Raw genomic sequence first — 20,115 nt, forward strand, 5'->3', positions numbered from 1 at the left:
GCAGACATGTTAATATAGGCTGTAATTTTGAAACCAGGCAATCTTTTAAATGACTAGTAGCTTATGCAATGCTGTTCACAACCCAGATCTCAAATGTCTCATCACTTATGAATGCGATGCCATTGGCTGGCCCTGGCTGGCACCTGGTGACAACCTATCCTATGAAGCCCAATTTTCATTTAGGCAAATCCAATTGATTAGAATTAACGTTTCCCAGTAGGTTTAGTATTGATTATTTCTTATTTTGGTTTGTCATCTATACCCACAAGCGGTCGTCTCTTACTGAGAATGCCAAATATTTTTTGCAGTCAAAGCTGGCGTCACTGGCGTGATATTACGGGTTTGAAAGTAAATATTCTGATGGTGTAGCCTGATTTATCAGTTACGTTTTTTCAATGGGAGACGTTTGTTTTCGTCAGAATGAATGAATTCACTACTATGGATATGAGTGCACCTGACATTTTTCGCAGATAATAGCTTATTACGAGCTAGCAGGTCGACGTGGTGCATGGAGTGTGCCCTACAGACGCATTACACACAAGTGTCAATGCTGCCGTTTTCTGTCAACCTCGGGGAGAGACAGGCTTACGTAGAACCTCATTGTCCGCAGTGAAGGATTGATCAAATGTATTTTACAAGATCAAGACTGTTAGATGTATCAAGGATAAACAAATGGCTTCAAAACATGCGCATAACAGCCTAGACGATTTGATCGTCAGCGGAATAAACAATGCTCGCGCGCTTGGTTCGATTGAATGGATAGGTGTGGGGATGGGATCCACCTTATGTTTCCAGAAAAACGGAAAGACACTGGGACTGGATCGAATGTGGACTAAATGTATTTTATCAGTTGGAATGGTTTTGCTTTTAATGCAGTCGGTCCTAGCTGCTGATGGTAAGACTTATTTGGTTTTGATGACAACCTGTTCGAGTAATATTTTTATTGCTTTTGGTAGGACAAACTAATTGGTCTTCATTGAGGTGTTAGGCTGTATTATTATAGAACCATACCCCAAATTGGTTGCTCTTCAGGTTGGTGGAACTCTTCGTACCCTGTCCCCATATTATGACCATCGGCTTACACACGGGGATAATGACCGTGGAGAAAGTAGCCTACCTTCTAGTTATTTTTGTCGATGTAGGAAATTGTGATTTATTACAACAATCTAGATTTTAGAAGACAACAAAAAAAGCGCAAATTGCAATGTAGCCTATGTGGAGGGCACTTTACAAATTTCCAACTATTTAGAATGTAGTGGTTTATTGTGCGTAAATGATGACATTGCGCCTATTTTTGCATTATCTAAATGTCCCACTAGCCGTGTTATCTGTCGCAGACACATTCAGGCTATTGAACGTCCTAAATCAATATGAATGTTGATTTTCTATAATGCGGCCTCCCAGACACTTGTGTCTTTCGAATTAGTAACATAACCGCTGGAGTGCCCTTTGTGCCTGGAGTGGCCTGCCTGTGTGCAGTCAATACTGCAACGCGCGCGCGCCGTAGAAGCGCGATTTTATCATTTCCATTCAAACTTACTTGATCGTTGGCAACATTTGTGGAGGTCATTCACATTATAGAAATAAAGAACATAACGCGTGAAAGGTTCATACTCATTATTTATTATGCTGTCTTAAGAAACAAAAACTAGCCATTAGCCTAAATGAGATTTTGTTTTTTCTTTTCCTCTATGATTTCGTCCTGGTGTTTATAAGCCTATAATTTGACCATGGGTAGTGGTTTTCACCTCATTTTATCTTCAAGTAGTTAAAACAGCTTGTGAATCAGCCATGGGCATGACCTATACATGTTCAATTCCTCTCAGATTGCCATTATATCCCCCTATTCCTCCATTCATAAAACCATATTTGAATTTGGCGTTTGGCTGTGGTCCATGACTAGATCCACTTGTACCTATTTGAGGATGAGGCTTTTCTGTATTTCCAGGTGTTTTCTTTGGGGGGGGGGGCAATGAGTTGCTCCTTTGAGTCAACATGGAGCCCACTGTGCCTTGTTGCCATGGGAACTGATCTGCCTAATGCTTTTTTTTCTGACAGGGAAATATATAGCCTGCCCTATAGAATCTGAATAACCAGTACAAACTCCAATTTGGTCTGCTTTTAGACAATAGCTTAAGGTTGATTTGAAATTATTTGAAATGCTGTGTGATTCGAATAGTACATGCAAATGAAATGCTTCTCTGTGTAAATTATGGAAGAAAGGATTTCACACTGCTCAACAGCAACAATAGGCATTTTGGAGATACAGTGCATGCCTAGGCCTATAAGCCTTTCTTCACAAGAAAACACCGTATTTTGTTCTCCATTTTCTTTCCAGTATTGTTCTAACATTACACACAACTAGACCTTTCACATTTCTTTAACCAGGCTGTCCATGCTGTGGTCATGTCTTGCTACTGTATCATTATTGGTGTGGGAAAAAGAGCAGCACACTGGTCTTGGAGTAGGCTGCTGAAACGACCAGTAACCCACTACTGGTTTAGTGGTTGGTAATCCAATGAAAAGCCAGTGTATTTATTGCAGAGTATATAATGACAGCTGCTGCTGGTCGCAAGGCAATGAATTCCCAATAATAATGAATCTGTCTTCATCAATTACACTGATCAATTATGCTAACCAGGACTCCCATTCTGCTGATTTAGTCTTTCATAATGTTTCTGTTTTTTATGCATGTGGCTCCAATATGGGATTTCTTGTAAAATAGGAAACGGCATGGCAGAACATGGCACAGTTTGGTAGATTTTTTACGTTTCAAATGATACAATTCGACATGTCAGAGTATGAAAAATAAAAAGGTAGAGATAGACCATAGAACCGCTGTCCAATTGGAGTTCTCATTGGTATCCTTGATTAATAATTTGTAGCTCAAATGATGGTGGGAAAATGTGGGCCTCTGTTATCTGTCCTGCTTGCTAGCTCCTTATACCAGGGTTTCCCAAACTTCCCCCTCAGGGTGCACGTTTTGTTTTTTGCTCTAGCACTACACAGCTTATTCAAATAATCAAAGCTTGATGATGAGTTGGTTATTTCAATCAGCTGTGTAGTGTTAGGGCAAAAAACTAAACGTGACCCAGTTGGGGCCCCAGGACCGAGTTTGGGAAACCCTGCCTTATACAACCCCATAATAAGATGCCCACAATTTTGATTATGCAGAAATCAAGTATTAAGAGTTGTGTTGCTTGGATGCCTAGCCCTTTTATTAAAGAAGCCTCAAACATGGCCTGTACAGCACCTTGGCCCATGCACTCTGCTTTGCTTAATTAGGGCGATTGCCTGTGCTTTGAAAGTTAATTATGCATTGCTAGAGCCCCTCTCACTGCGTCAGATCTTAAATAGATATGTCCCTTGTACATTAAATGCATTATGCATGGAAAGCCTCTACAAATTATGTGGTTGGGATGAGCTTGTTGGCTAATTTGATTTCTAATCCCAATTAGGTATAGTACTTAATTCCCAATCTATGGGGAATTCTATGTAGTGTTCTGAACAGGAGAGTGTGTTCGAAACACAGTTTGTGTTTTTGTTGTTGTAATGAAGTGTAAACACCTTGATGCAGAAGATGTATTTATATATGCACAATATAATGTATTCACGGGTAATACATGTTATTACATAAATACATGTTAGTATATTATACTGTGTGTGCATATGTGTGTTTTCCAAATGTCTGTATTTTGGAGTCTGCATAGCAGCTATAAGTCCAGTTACTGTGTCCCCTTTTTAAAGCTGTAATTCTATCTGAGGGACATGTAATCTGTACAAGCTTAGATGTCCCCAGAGATTGTCCATATTCATGAACGCAATGTTTTATAATTTCATTTCTTTCCTTGGGGAATAGCGTTGACCCCAAACCAACACATTAGGTAACAGAGATTTTACAGTAAAAATCACAGCCTTGCATGAAATTTTAATTAAGCCCCTCAAGATTGAATGAAGAATATCTAGATGGATTTATGTCTCCATCTCCTTGAGCATTTCTGAACTCACAATGTATTAGAGCACCCTCTCGTCTTCGCTCACAGTGACGGCTGTGTGACGGCCTTAATAGATGCTGCCTGCTATGTAGCAGCAGTCTTCACTTTGTGTTGGCCTGGGAGGCTTCCGTACTGACTGAAGAGAGAAACACAAAGAGAAGGGCTGTCTGGCTGTCTCACCTTAGACCTGAGCAGATCAGGAGATCAAACTGAAACAGGAACAGAAAAATAACTGTTTTGATTGATTTCAGCAATGCCATACAGAAGCTCTGTGTAGTTATTTATTTGGCACAGCTTAAATATAGGGCTGTACAGGTACTTGGAATTTGCATTTAAATTTTTTGTGCTGTATAGGTAAAGCAAATTAAACCTCGCTGGTACAACCCCTACAGACATCACAGTTTGGAATCTTAGAAATATTCTTCACTGCAACTTTAGCGTCCGTTTAGAACCCACTTGCTGTATCCTCAACTGGCGGAGAGCTGCAAAGATGCTTCTCACTGTGTAATGTATGACTATCTATTATGTAATGGGAAAGGACAGCCAAATGAGTGCTAATTAATACTTTATGCAATGGAATTAGAGCCATTTAACAAATGTGTTTCTTAAGAGGGGTTGGAAAGTCACAGGATCATGGGTGGCCTCTGTCAGATTATGTCACGTTGTATAAGGATTTGACAAGGTACGTCATGAACAACGACGGGGACGAAGCCCAAAACAAACACGTATATATATATTACACAGGGATGTAACCCAAACAACAGAGTGAGGTGTGAACCTCTAAACAATACACGGGACAAGACCCGTAATACCAAGAGCACAAGCTCTAAACAATATACGGGACGAGACCAGTAATACCAAGAGCACAATATACGGTACTCACAAGACCAACGGACATGGGACAATAATTGACAAGGACAATGGGGATACAGTTGAAGTCGGAAGTTTACATACACCTTAGCCAAATACATTTAAACTCAGTTTTTCACAATTCCTAACATTTAATCCTAGTAAAAGTTCCCTGTCTTAGGTCAGTTAAGATCACCACTTTATTTTAAGAATGTGAAATGTCAGAATAATAGTAGAGAGAATGATTCATTTCAGTTTTTATTTATTTCATCACATTCCCAGTGGGTCAGAAGTTTACATACACTCAATTAGCATTTGGTAACATTGCCTTTATATTGTTTAACTTGGGTCAAACGTTTCGGGTAGCCTTCCACAAGCTTCCCACAATAAGTTGGGTGAATTTTGGCCCATTCCTCCTGACAGAGCTGGTGTAACTGAGTCAGGTTTGTAGGCCTCCTTGCTCGCACACGCTTTTTCAGTTCTGCCCACACATTTTCTATAGGATTGAGGTCAGGGCTTTGTGATGGCCACTTCAATACCTTGACTTTGTTGTCCTTAAGCCATTTTGCCACAACTTCGGAAGTATGGTTGGGGTCATTGTCTATTTGGAAGATGTTGCTTCAATATGTCCACATAATTTTCCTTCCTCATGATCCCATCTATTTTGTGAAGTGCACCAGTCCCTCCTGCAGCAAAGCACCCCCACAGCATGATGCTGCCACCCCATGCTTCACGGTTGGGATGGTGTTCTTCGGATTGCAAGCAACCCCTTTTTCCTCCAAACATAACGATGGTCATTATGGCCAAACAGTTGTATTTTTGTTTAATCAGACCAGAGGACATTTCTCCAAAAAGTACGATCTTTGTCCCCATGTGCAGTTGCAAACCGTAGTCTGGCTTTTTTATGGCGGTTTTGGAGCAGTGGCTTCTTCCTTGCTGAGCGGCCTTTCAGGTTATGTCGATATAGGACTCGTTTTACTGTGGATATAAATACTTTTGTACCTGTTTCCTCCAGCATCTTCAGAAGGTCCTGTGCTGTTGTTCTGGGATTGATTTGCACTTTTCGCACCAAAGTACGTTCATCTCTAGGAGACAGAACGCGTCTCCTTCCTGAGCGGTATGACGGCTACGTGGTCCCATGGTGTTTATATTTGCATACTATTGTTTGTACAGATGAACGTGGTACCTTGATGCATTTGGAAATTGCTCCAAAGGATGAACCAGACTTGTGGAGGTCTACCATTTTTTTCTGAGGTCTTGGCTGATTTATTTTCATTTTCCCATAATGTCAAGCAAAGAGGCACTGAGTTTGAAGGTAGGCGTTGAAATACATCCACAGGTACACCTCCAATTGACTCAAATGATGTCAATTAGCCTATCAGAAGCTTCTAAAGCCATGACATCATTTTCTGGAATTTTCCAAGCTGTATAAAGACACAATCAACTTAATGTATGTAAACTTCTGACCCACTGGAATTGTGATACAGTGAATTATAAGTGAAATAATCTGTCTGTAAACAATTGTTGGAAAAATTACTTGTGTCATGCACAAAGTAGATGTGCTAACCAACTTGCCAAAACTATAGTTTGTTAACAAGAAATGTGTGGAGTGGTTGAAAAACCAGTTTTAATGACTCCAACCTAAGTGTATGTAAACTTCCGACTTCAACTGTACAGTATATACACACACTAATCAGGGGAATGTGAACCAGGTGTGCGTAATGAGACAAGACAGTCCGGGGTTGGTGGTAATGATCCATGTCAGTGACGCCTAGAAAGCCGGTGACGTAGACCTCTGGAACTGGTGAACGGAATGAGCAGCAGTACCGGGGGGATCCGTGAAAGATTAATGCTTCTGATTCCCAGAAACGATAATGAAATGGCTTCTGTGCTCACACCATATGTACCTGCAAATCTCCCACTACAGTAGCTTATGAAACAGGGTCCTTTGTAGCTCAGTTGGTAAAGCATGGCGCTTGTAACGCCAGGGTAGTGGGTTCGATTTCTGGGACCACCCATATGTAAAATGTATGCACACATGACTGTACGTCGCTTTGGATAAAAGCGTCTGCTAAATGGCTTATATTATTATCTATTGAGCCACAGTAGGGGACAAGAAAGGGCAAAGCATGGCTAGTGGTTCCTCGTTGGCTTCACATGGTCCTGCAGCAGTTTTGGCATTTGTTATGAAAACTCTATGCATACTTTTATGTTAAAAGTCTTATCAATTGAAGTGCTCACGCTTCCCTGGGATAGGCTGTTGCTAGGGGCTTTTGTGATTTACTGTCTGTGTTTGGCCACTTCAGTTAATATGAATTCATAATCAAAAATACGGTTTGTGTACCTGCCAGTGTGCTGTGTACTGTGTACTGTGTGTGTGTGTGTGTGTGTGTGTGTGTGTGTGTGTGTGTGTGTGTGCATTTGTCACTTGTGCATGTGTCCTAATTTCGCTCTACCCTCAGTGCCAGTTCTGACAGTTGATCATACTGTAATGAAATAACTGTGAATTCATCACTATCTGCATTCGAGAGAAGCTATAAGAAATGATCTTAACACCTTTAAAAATATATATCTGGACTGAAAAAATATTCTGATAATATAAATTGGGCTTATAGAAGTCAGATTTAAAACAGGCATATTGTATTGAATTATATATATATATTTTAATGAAAATATTTTTTTTTGGTATGATCAGTAATGTGTTTGCCTTACACTCGCTGTAATTAATTCCAATCATGTCAGTATCTTGTTTTTTCAAAAGGCCATACGTTGCTTCTGATAGTATTTGGAAATTAATTGGATTGTCTTTAGTGTTGGGCTTGTATTTATGAGTGAGACTTACTCACATGGACTTGATATTGTCTGTCTGAGGATCAGTAGGTTTCAAAGAACAATTCAACAAGAACTAATACAGAGTGAAACTAACTTTCCCAGTGTCTATGTCTTACTTCTGGTACCCTGAGGTCAGTTTCGACTCCTCAGACATGAGAAAAAAAATTCTCACTGCTCTTTTGCAGGGTGGTACTGGAGGAGCAAGACACTCATCCACTTTTAATAGGGTTGTGATCGCCTGCTGCATCCCTGGGACTTGAAGCTTGAAGCTTGTGTTTCTTAGGATGCACTGAGGTGAAGGAATCTCACATGCTCTCCCTTGCAGGAGCTTAGAAAGCTCTCAATATTTCAGTCCCAGGCTGCTGTGATGCTAACCAAAGGAGAAGGCTGCAGAGCCCGACTGAGCCAGACTCAGAATACAAAACAAACATGGCCTGCTGAAATCCATGCTCCATCCATCATTGTCGTCATTCATTATCACTGTCCCGCAAGCTTCAGGTTTGTTGTAGCAAGCCAGTGAGGCAGGATCAGGATTTGTTTGTTTGCCAAGGTGGATTTAGGGCGATGTAATGGTGTTGGCTGTGTTCCCTTCTGTGTTGCTTTTCATGAGCTACAGTGCTAGACTAGAGCTCTCCCAGCAGCATCACATGAGACTGACTGTGTCTTTCCCCTCCAAATCAAAGGCATGCAGTAGAAGAAGACCAAAGAGCCTCCCTCCACTTAGTGGATTCTTCATCGCTTCCTGCCTGCCTCATCACCATATGGCCGGATTGTCAACTGCATCATTTCCACTCTCTCAGTATGTCCTTATGTGACCAATTTTTTAATTGTTGTGGCTCAGAATGTCTCACCCTCACTCTGTTTTTGCTAGACTGCCTGACCTACCCCGAGCCGGGGAAATGGTCACATGACTGTCTTATTTAGTCACATGGGACCCAGTAATGCCTGCACAGATGAGCTGCTATCCATCTGCATCACTGACATCACAACCATGTTTTGTTTATCACATTCGGAAAGCATTCTTCATGTGTGTGCAATGTGCTAGTTACCTTGTTTATTCCTCCAATGAAATCAATTTCCCAGGCTCTTTAACACCAAATCATTTAAGTTTGTGGTTGAAAGCTTCCCAAGTAGGCTTAATAGTAGTTTTTCTGCGATCTTGTGTTATGATAATACAGTTGTACTGAGCTCATAATGCATTTATAACTTATATTCTTCAAGAATCAATGGGTACTTTTGTGTCACAGCCTGAATTTTAAGTGGATTAAATTGGGATTTCTTTGTCACCGGCCTAAACACAATTTTCCAATGCTTCGCAAAGAAGATGGGTAGATGGGTAAAAAAAGAAGAAGCAGACATTGAATATCCCTTTGAACATGGTGAAGTTATTAATAAGTTATTCATTTCACTTTGAATGGTGTATCAATACACCCAGTCACTACAAAGATACAGGTGTCCTTCCTTCCTAACTCAGTTGCCGGAGAGGAAGGAAACCGCTCAGGGATTTAACCATGAGGCCAATGGTGACTTTAAAAACAGTTACAGAGTTTAATGGCTGTGATAGGAGAAAAACTGAGGATGGATCAACAACATTGTAATTACTCCACAATACTAACCTAATTGACAGAGTGAAAAGAAGGAAGTCTTTGCAGAATAACATTTTTCCAAAACATGCATCCTGTTTGCAACAAGGCAATAAAGTCATACTGCAAAAAATGTGGCAAAGCAATTAACTGTGTCCTGAACACAAAGCGTTATGTTTAGGTTAAATCCAATACAACACATTACTGAGTACCATTCTCCATATTTACAAGCATAGTGGGGGCTGCATCATGTTATGGGTATGCTTGTAATCAATCGTTAAGAACCGGGGAGTTTTTCAGGATAAAAAATAAACGGAATGGAGCTAAGCACAGGCAAAATCCTAGAAGAAAACCTGGTTCAGTCTGCTTTCCACCAGACACTGGGAGATTAATTCACCTTTCAGCAGGACAATAACCTAAAACATCAAGCCAAATCTACAATGGTTGCTTACCAATAAGACAGTGAATGTTCCTGAGTGGCCGAGTTACAGTTTTGACTTACAGTAAATCTACTTGAAAATCTATGGCAAGACCTGAAAAAGTTACGTAGTGATGATCAACAACCAATTTGACACAGCTTGAAGAATTTTTAAAAGAATAATGGGCAAATGTTGCACAATCCAGGTGTGGAAAGCTCTTAGAGACTTACCCAGAAAGACTCACAGCTGTAATCGCTGTCAAAATATTGACTCAGGGTTGTGAATACTTATGTAAATTAGATATTTCTGTATTTATTTTTCAATATATTTGCTAAAATTTATACAAACATGTTTTCACTTTGTCATTATGGGGTATTGTGTGTAGATGGGTGAGAGAAAAAATATATTGACTCAATTTTGAATTCAGGCTGTAACACAACAAAATGTGGAATAAATCAAGGGGTATGAATACTTGCTGAAGGCACTGTATCATTAATTGATTAGAAAATATTGCAGGCAGTAGCACATATTGCAGACTGTGGCTTTAAGTGTGTGACAACTGAAGTGCCAGAGTATGTCCATCATATTCTCCCAGGACCCAGGAGTGTGATCACTGCAATATGGGTCACACACACAGGGCCTGGGCCCAACAAGAGATTAAACAGAATATGGCACATCGTTTGTTCTGCAGCTGAATCTTTTTTACAGCTGTCTATAGCAGCGTGTGTGCAGCACTGTCACACCATCACATCATTGGCTTTTTTCAGCCTTCTAAAAATGTTTAATACTCTCCTTAATCATAAGCTGTGCAACACTCAGGCTCTGATTTGACTTTAGTTTGGCATTTCTATGAGTTAGTGTGCTGTACATGGATAGGGTTTACTGCAATAACTTAATACCTTGCTCCTATCATAAGAATAATTGTTGTGTGTTTTCTTTCTAGTGTTAAATGCAACACAATAATATCTGTCTTCAGGTCGTCATTTATGGTGCATGCAATTACAGTAGCCTAGGTGATTTGCTTTGATTCTACTGATTAGTAATATTTAATGACTACTAGTAACAGTACTATTGAATTACTGAGAATAGAATTCCATTGACTCTACAGATGGAACAACAGCCCTTTTGTCACGTCTTCCACCGAGGCTGCCTCCCCTCCTTGTTCGGGCAGGTTTCAGCGTTCGTCGTCACCGGCTTACTAGCTACTGCCGATCCCATTCTCATCACTCCACTTGTCTTGTCTTGTCAATCACACACACCTGGTGCTCATTCCCCTAATTAGTATGTGTATAAGTGTTCCCTCTGTTCCCCTTGTCTTTGTGAGTGATTGTTTCATTGTGAGAGCGTGTAGCTCGGTTGAGCTACTCTTCCATTTGTTATTGCCAAGGTGGAATATTTCCCTTGTGATAGTTTCGTTTTGACGCTGGGTTGCGTTTTATTTATGTAAACGGAATAAACTCTGGACTTCGGTGTTTTACCTCCTGCGCCTGACTCCTTCTTTCACACCTCGTCACACCTTTAAAAGGCAGTGTTGTTGCTGTGGTGTGCCTGCAGATGCATGCTGAGCTGCAGTGTGACCACACTTAGCAGGTATCTGTGCAGTACCACTCAGGGTAAACAGATGCCATATTCTGTTGTTTGACAAACAAAACAGTGAAATATTAGCTGAAATGTCATATAGCTTAGAGCTCAAATCTGCAAGCACTGCTGTCACTGCATGCTGAATGCCCTCTGTCCATACTTGATGATTCCCTTTTCTTATCTGCGTTATCTTCAAGTGAGAGGACTCACAGTACCAGTCAAAAGTTTGGACACACCTACTCATTCCAGGGTTTTTTCTTTATTTTGACAATTTTCTACATTGTAGAATAATAGTGAACACATCAAAACTATGAAATAACGCATATGGAATCATGTAGTATCCAAAAAAGTGTTAAACAAAATATATTTTATATTTGAGATTCTTCAAAGTAGCCACCCTTTGCCTTGATGACAGCTTTGCACACTCTTGACATTCTCTCAACCAGCTTCATGAGGTAGTCACCTGGAATGCATTTAAATTAACAGGTGTGCCTTCTTAAAAGTTAATTTGTGGAATTTCTTTCCTTCTTAATGCGTTTGAGCCAATCAGTTGTGTTGTGACAAGGTAGGGGGGTATACAGAAGATAACCCTATTTGGTAAAAGACCAAGTCCATATTATGGCAAGAACAGCTCAAATAAGCAAAGAGAAATGAAAGTCCATCATTACTTTAAGATATGAAGGTCAGTCAATACGGAAAATGTCAAGAACTTTGAAGGTTTCTTTAAGTGCAGTCGCAAAAACCATCAAGCGCTATGATGAAACTGGCTCTCATGAGGACTGCGACAGGAATGGAAGAACCAGAGTTCATTAGAGTTACCAGCCCCAAATAAATGCTTAACATCAACTGTTCAGAGGGGACTATGTGAATCAGGCCTTCATGGTCGAATTGCTGCAAAGAAACCACTACTAAAGGACACCAATAATAAGAAGAGACCTGCTTGGGCCAAGAAACACGAGCAATGGACATTAGACCGGTGGAAATTTGTCCTTTGGTCTGGAGTCCAAATTTGAGATTTTGGGTTCCAACCGCAGTGTCTTTGTTAGACGCGGTGTGGGTGAACGGATGATCTCTGCATGTGTATTTCCCACCGTAAAGCATGGAGGAGGAGGTGTTATTGTGTGGGGGTGCTTTGCTGGTGACACTGTCCGTGATTTATTTAGAATTCAAGGCACACTTAACCAGCATGGCTACCACAGCATTCTGCAGCAATACGCCATCCCATCTGGTTTGGGCTTAGTGGGACTATCATTTATTTTTCAACAGGACAATGACCCAAACCACCTCCAGGCTGTGTAAGGGCTATTTTACCAAGAAGGAGAGTGATGGAGTGCTGTAACAGATGACCTGGCCTCCACAATCCCCCGACCTCAACCCAATTGAGATGGTTTAGGATGAGTCGGACCGCAGAGTGAAGGAAAAGCAGCCAACAAGTGCTCATTATATGTGGGAACTCCTTCAAGACTGTTGGAAAAGCATTCCAGGTGAAGCTGGTTGAGAGAATGCCAAGAGTGTGCAAAGCTGTCATCAAGGCAAAGGGTGGCTATTTGAACAATCTCAAATATAAAATATATTTTGATTTGTTTAACACTTTTTTGGTTACTACATGATTCCATGTGTTATTTCATAGTGTTGATGATTTCACTATTATTCTACAATGTAAAAAATAGTAAAAATAAAGAAAAACCCTTGAATGAGTAGGTGTGTCCAAACTTTTGACTGGTAGTGTAGCTGTATAAAACATAGCCTAGGGAGTCTTAAATTTGTGCAGCTTTGCTAAATACAATACAATATGGAACCTATTTTTGTATTTTTCATATTCACGTTTCCTGTGTTTTGCTTGTGGAATAAATTGCTCTAATCAGCATTTTCAAGGTTAATAATTAATTGTTGCATTTAGGTCCTGTAGTCTTCCTGAAAATTACTGTAAAAGTGTTACTTACTCTCTAGATCCAATATTCAACCTAGAGAGACAGATGGACACTATGAATAGTTTCAGGAAGTGTGTATCTGTCCATCCTGTTGGAAAGGTGTCACTCCATGGAAAGCACACCACACTGTCTCAATGGGTTTAATTTCAGTTGGACACTTCCCCACGGCCCCCTACTCACCAACTGCGCCTTGGATGGTGGTGCAGTGTGTTTCTCCATGCTTCCCTCTTTCCTGCCCCAACAGCTCTGTGTTTTGAATGAGCAGAGGTTCTTCATGAATCCCAGGAAGGCTGGAGCTGCCATGTGTTGTCATATGAGCCCATTGGATGAGCTTTGCTGTCTACTGCCATGGCTCAGCCTCTCAGTGATCTCTCTGCTTCTGAGGGAGGGGCCTTATGTTGCACCCTGTTAGAGCAGGTGGCTTTCTGTGGGGGGATAGGATAGATACAGGAGAGGTCTACAGTGTGTCCTGTCTTGAAGACACCAAATACTGTCAAACTTACACTGCTGAGCCTATAGGGTCTTTTAGGATAAATATCTCCTGATAATGTTTGCTATAAAGAATGTGCATGCTCATTGTCATATATATTCATGCAGGGCTTTTGATGATTGGTTCATCTGAGCTTTTTATAGGATTTATAGGATTTATAGTTCTTGGTAGACTCATTGTTTGATATGAACAGTCCAGTGGGTAGCGTTAATGGAAGACAGTGGGCTTGCATCCCGGGGATGTAAGGACAAGCCTGGTTGTACAAAGCCAGCCAGGTTCGGAAATCCTTCCTTTTAATTAAATAATCTTCCAATGAATACATTTAGAGTGTGGGGGAAGCGTGTGCTCAGAATGGAAGTACAAATGCGCTCTGGAGGTTTGCCAGTATTTAATCTTCTCTCTTATAGAAGGCAATAAACCCTGCCTGCAGCCCATTCCTCATCGTTCACTTGTACTGAGGAAAGGTGTCTTTGAAAACACCACCACCGTATCAGCACAGATTCAATGCAATAGCTTTCCCTCGTAGGTTGAGATTTAATGTTTTTAAATCACAGCAGCTGCTTATGTGTGCCCCAGATATGTACTTGAGAACATCTAAATTAATTCCCTATGCTTATACTGAACAAAACATAAGTGACCTACTTAAGATTATTTTTCCTCTGTCACGGTTTCATAATACTGCTCCTGGATGACTAAGAAGTCTTTGTATCCTCAAATGTTCTGCTCCATAGTTTGAAGTCTGTTTCTCCCCGTACTGCTCATGTTGTTGACAGGGGGCACGGCCAGGCTGCGTTTTGAAGAACAATATTGAATGCTTTCAAGATGTAGTTATAGAAAGAGCCGATGTTGATGAGAAACATGTGGGACAGTCAGGACGTCATCATCAGGCCTCTGGGATTAATGAGTCAAATGGAGAATGAATATGTTCCTGCCTTCCCAGCTAACAATTCTAGCGAGAGAGAGAACGTTTTTGTAATGTTAGCCGTAATGGTCCCCAGATGTTTAAGTGTCCAGTTCTCTGTTAGTTAGGGGAACATTCTATGTATGTTAGCAAAAATCTCCTGAGATCCTATTTTGCATGTTTTGGCATTAGAGTTAGGAGAACATTCCCTAAATGTCAAACAGAACTTACCCAGAATGTGGTTGCCATGTTCTCAGAATATCCAATATTAATTTTCTAGACACATTTCATTGGACGCTGCAAGAACATTCTGTGTCCAGTTTTCTGAAGGTTAGGACAATATTCCACCAATGTCCCACCAAACATATACAAAACATGGGTTGCCATGTTCTCAGAATATAAGATATTAATGTTCTAGACATGTTTCATGGGAACGTTGCAGGAACATTTCTGTGTATCAGTTGTCAGGACATCACCTGATGGTCCCCCCCCCACCCCAATTTATTTATTGTTGTTTCATTACACATCACGCCTTGTTAGTGTTGCTGAGCCCATCAAGGCCCTGATTGGTGAACCACTAATCCATTTACAGCTGTTGGTCTGTTGGCAAGGTTAGGGACACACACAGTGCTTTTAACATACAGAGTTTTTAACTTACATATTTGACACACTTTGACTTACATGATTACATTGTGCATGTTGATTTATATAGTCATTATTATTCAGCATTTCCTCACGTAGGATTTGAACCTGGTTCACGGCATTCCGATCTTTCTGCTACGCAACCATGTCTGTATAAATTATAATTTAATCTGAGTATCCTCTCATTATGGATTTGATGTAATTATTTCAGCAATTTTAGGGCTTTCTGTATAGTGGTCTAATGTTGGTGGGGCATTTTACCCTGTTTTAATGTTACTCTTGAATCACTATAATCAATAAAACAGTTTTAAGATTTACTTCAAAGTGCATTTCAAGAAGACGATGGAGAGATGATTAGCTATAAAGAATGAATAAATACTCATCATTTATGAGAGGTAGTGGCTATTATTTGTGCTCAAAGGATCATTTTACAGATTCAAATTTTTCAATGAGGAACTGATTTTAATTAGATCAGATGAGGGTGTTGTAAATGTTGCCAAGTAATGACATTAACATATGTTGCTAAGAACGTGAGAGTAGGGTGACTCCCCTAGTGGGTCTCGAACCCAGGCCACCAGCACCAATGACGAACACCCTAACCACTGTCGCAATAAGGGATAGCCCTAGATTTTAAACAACTGGATAGGTGTAAGCAATATGGTGAATGCACTTGGAAGTAAATCTCAGCTCTGTCAAAAGTACACTCAAGAAAAAGTATTTTATTGATCATAGTGATTCAAGAGTAACATTGAGTAGGTCTAAGCCCTTAGATCACAATATCTACTAAGCTAACATATGGAATTGTTTTAAGATGGTCATAAAATGGATCATTTAGCTATTTGATTTAGAATTTTAGGACCCCTGTACGTATAACAAAAATATATACAGTATATAAAACAAAAATATATACATGAAACATTGAATTTGTCCTTTACTGCTATAGCCCATAGAAATGCATTGAATAACACATGTGTACATGGCAAAACAGACAGTCCAAAAATGTATCATAAGGAATAAGGTTTAGAAATGTCTGTCCTATATCTGAGATACAATAGATACAATTTAGACACACGTTTGGTCTCTTTATTCATGGCACTTTTTACCCCATATGCATGTTGAGCCTTCACTCCTGTGAAGATTGTGTGAATCATAGAGCAAAACAACGGACACCTTCGTGTTCGTGAGAGTCTCCCCTATCGATATTGGTGTCTTATAGCTCAAACGGTTTGGTCTGAATAGTCGGTTTTGTGAGACGACTTCTTCGAAATGAGGACGTCCGTGTCAGAGAGTTCAGATGAAAGTAAAGCTTGTGGATGTCGTAGAGCAAGACGATCGTTATACAGATGATTTCATGACAATTTTCTTGTCCGGATCCTCTCATGTGTAGAAAAACACCTCTTTTACAAGCCCCATGTTATGGAATAGGCACACACTTTATATCGGTGGAAAGAGGGGATTGAGCTGCAGCCACTGCAAGAAATGCTAAGTCTCTAGCATAAACACACTTGGAGCTATTCAAAAAATGTAAATTACGTCACTGTTATTATGCACGGGTGTGTCAATCGACTCTAGGGGGCTATCCCTCAGAAAACTGGACACGTATATTCCAGCAATGTTCCCATGAAATGTGTCTAGAACATTAATATCTTATATTCTGAGAACATGGTAACCACGTTCTGGGTAAGTTCTATTTGACATTAAGGGAATGGTCTCTTGGAAACAGTCCTTGTCTGTCAATGGAACCAGTGGCGGACTGGGACAAGAATTCAGCCCTGGCATTTTTTATGATTTATGGCTGGCTGGCTGGCTGGCTAGTGGCTTGTGTGGAATTTGAGTATATGGTGGTTAAACTACCTGTGAGACTCTTTTCTAATACCTCACATAATCTTTTTTAATACCTCACAAATGATCACGACAGGCTACTTTGACATTAACAAACTGAGAATCTGAGATCAATAAAAAGGACATCATCTCGAATCCATCAATAGATTAGCCTACGCCTAGGTGTGTGGAGACACACATTGGCAATATGAGGAGGAAATTATAGTCCTAAAAAAGCTTTCCAGTTTCACTAAAATACCCAATGATGCGCAGCTCACTCACCGGTGGCTGATGCACTCGTGCCAAAAGCCTATCTCTCTCTTGTTTTACTTTGTAAAACAATGTTTGCTCAACAGGCCTATTTGGATGTTAAAATAATATTTTGGTAGCCTACAGCAGACAGATTATAGTCTTCTCTTTTCAGTAGGAGCCATTTGCTTTCCAACCTCTTTTCCCGCGATTGTTTTAGAAATGTAGTGAAAGGCCTGTTTTGTCTGCATGCTGTTCACTGACAGATTTGCCGCACGTTCCTGACTGTAGGCCTAGGCTATGCCTTCTTATTGGGCTACACACAATCCACAGGTAGGCTATTTTTTTAAAGAAGCTCTGCGGCTAAATTATAGGCCTACTCATGGTGTAGTAGGCTATTCTGAATTATTGAATTTATTTCTGAACATACGGCAGTAATTCTATAACTTTGGCAAATGTATTTACATTTATCAGGGGGTTGGAGCACCTCCAGCACCCTTCCCACAGCTATGATTCTATAAGGAAATAAATGATGAAGTGCTGCTGTGAGTAGGCTATCAGCCAACCAGACCGAATATTGATGATGATTTAGCCTACATCAAATGTTATGCTGCTGTGGCAGTATGATGTAGCCTAAATCAAGTGTAATGCTGCTGTGGTAGTAGCCTACTGGTGATATTTAAACCAAATAGTTTGCTACACACAGTCGACCAGTCAATTGTCAAGCCATGCATGTTTGGATACTGGCCTCATGAAATCTCCATAGCCTGCAGGGCAGACTGGGGAAAAGGCACAACCAGGCACACGTGAGCTCCGTACAGGCACAGGGCAGACCAACAGACAGGTTAGGGGTGGGGGGTGGTGAACTTAACGACATCACAACGACTTGGGGGCAACGACAAAAACTGTATACAAAAAGAAAAATGATACCACCACCCAAAAGGACACTTGGCGAGTGGGAGGGCAAAGGGGCAGGTGCTCAAGCACAGGTAAACCCCTATCTGTGCCTGACTGCATGCACTGCCAACTCAGTGACAGTAACAGTGCCACCAACCACATGGAAGAATAAACACATTTGCTGTGCTTGTTGCTTTCAAAAACTGTTAAATGATTCTCGCTGTATCACATTTGTATCCTGTCACTTTAGTTGATACATGATGGAGTGCTGTGTGTGCATGTGTGTGTGTGTGTGTGTGTGTGTGTGTGAGAGAGAGAGAGAGAGAGAGAGAGAGAGAGAGAGAGAGAGAGAGAGAGAGAGAGAGAGAGAGAGAGAGAGAGAGAGAGAGAGAGAGAGAGAGAGAGAGAAAGGGATAGGGAGTGAGGGAGAGAGAGTGAGGGAGAGAGAGAGAGGTGACAATGTAGAATGTGTTCTACATGCTTTCAGTCACTCTTTAAGTCCCATCTCTCTCCTCATTTTCCAGATGAAGGGCACTACAACGAGTCATCAAGGCATACGGCTCTGCCTCAGGACCCAGCCGTGGCCTCTAACCTCTCTGCCAGGGCAATGCCAGTGGAGGACGGGCCCCGGGCCCCTCCAGCCATACCCACGGACCCAACAGACCCATCAGGGGTGACAGCAGAGATCACCAGAGAGCAGCCTGTGCAATCGTCAGTGCTAGCTAATGCCTCCTCCTTAGCCTCCTCCTCAGCCATCAACAGTGACAATCAAACAGCAGGAACAACAGACCCTTTGTCTTTAGCCCCTGTAACCAACAGCACCTCAAACACCAGCCCAGGTAGGACACATCATCAAACAATAATCCACCCCATGTTGTTGTAGAAGAAAAAATACAATAATAATGTTGTGTACGTACATACAGCCTCATGACTGTTGTTAGTGTCTCTACACACTAGAGAGACTTTGGTTTCTTGTCATCATCATCATCATCATCATCATCATCATCATTATGCTCTGCACCTTCATTCCCTCAAAATCCCATTTTATTTTGGTCCAGCTCAGTCCCACATTACCCTGCTCCATCCCCTCCATCATCTTCTTCCCAATGCCTGCTGCCTCTCCAGGTCTGACCTCATCCTCACATTATGGGACATCATCCAAATGGGAAATATTTCACCTGATATGACCTGATTTTGCATCATTTAAACACTGCTCCTTCTTTCATTGCAGAGGAGGCGGACAGCAATTTGCCTGCGAACCCAGATTTGCCTACAGTCCCAGTGTCCTCTCTGGCCACACTGGGGGAGAGCGACGCCACCCTCCCAGACAATGTGACTAGTCCTTTCTCGACTCACACATGGAACTCCACTACACCTGCAAGGGCTGACACCAACACCACTCCACCATCCACCACAGCAGCACACACCAACCCAACGTCAGACACTGTGACCAATGATAGTCTACAGCTTACGACTGTGACCACCACGACCGTAACGCCCCTGACCGTGACCACCACAACTGTGACACCCCAGACCACGACAGCTTCGACCACAGAGGCTGTTACGACCACGACGTGGACCACTACGACCAGACAGGAAATGACCACCCTCCAAGAGACCACAGTGATGGCAACCACAACTGACCAACCCACCACCACAACCACTACTGCTCCCACTATCACAACCACAACCGCTCCCACTACAACTACAACTGCACCGACTACCACTTTGACCATCCCCACCACCACAAAAGGAACAACCCCTGGACCGACCACAACTGAACCTCCCCCCACCAGTCCTGAAGAGGAGCGTCTACCATGTAACATCACTGAGAAGACCTGGGTCAAAACAGGTACAGTATGGGCTCTCAATCTGTTTAGCCCAAAAAAAAAAAAAAGATTTGAGATGTCACAGTATGATTACAT

General features: G+C 41.4%; 1 protein-coding gene across 4 annotated transcripts in view; it reads left to right on the forward strand.

Moving 5' to 3' along the window:
* Positions 1-221: 221 nt before the first annotated feature.
* LOC121576914 (UPF0606 protein KIAA1549L-like) overlaps positions 222-20,115 on the forward strand; it is a 51,086-nt gene continuing 31,192 nt past the window's right edge. For all 4 annotated transcript variants that reach the window (XM_041890500.2, XM_041890502.2, XM_041890501.2 and 1 more), the window contains exons 1-3: positions 222-895; positions 18,715-19,029; positions 19,422-20,042. In XM_041890500.2, the coding sequence (XP_041746434.2) occupies positions 673-895; positions 18,715-19,029; positions 19,422-20,042 (1,159 nt within the window). In that variant the 5' untranslated portion in view covers positions 222-672. The remainder of the gene's footprint in view (positions 896-18,714; positions 19,030-19,421; positions 20,043-20,115) is intronic.

The sequence above is a fragment of the Coregonus clupeaformis genome, unplaced genomic scaffold (genome assembly GCF_020615455.1).
Source record: "Coregonus clupeaformis isolate EN_2021a unplaced genomic scaffold, ASM2061545v1 scaf0491, whole genome shotgun sequence".
In the NCBI taxonomy this organism is placed as follows: Eukaryota; Metazoa; Chordata; class Actinopteri; order Salmoniformes; family Salmonidae; genus Coregonus; species Coregonus clupeaformis.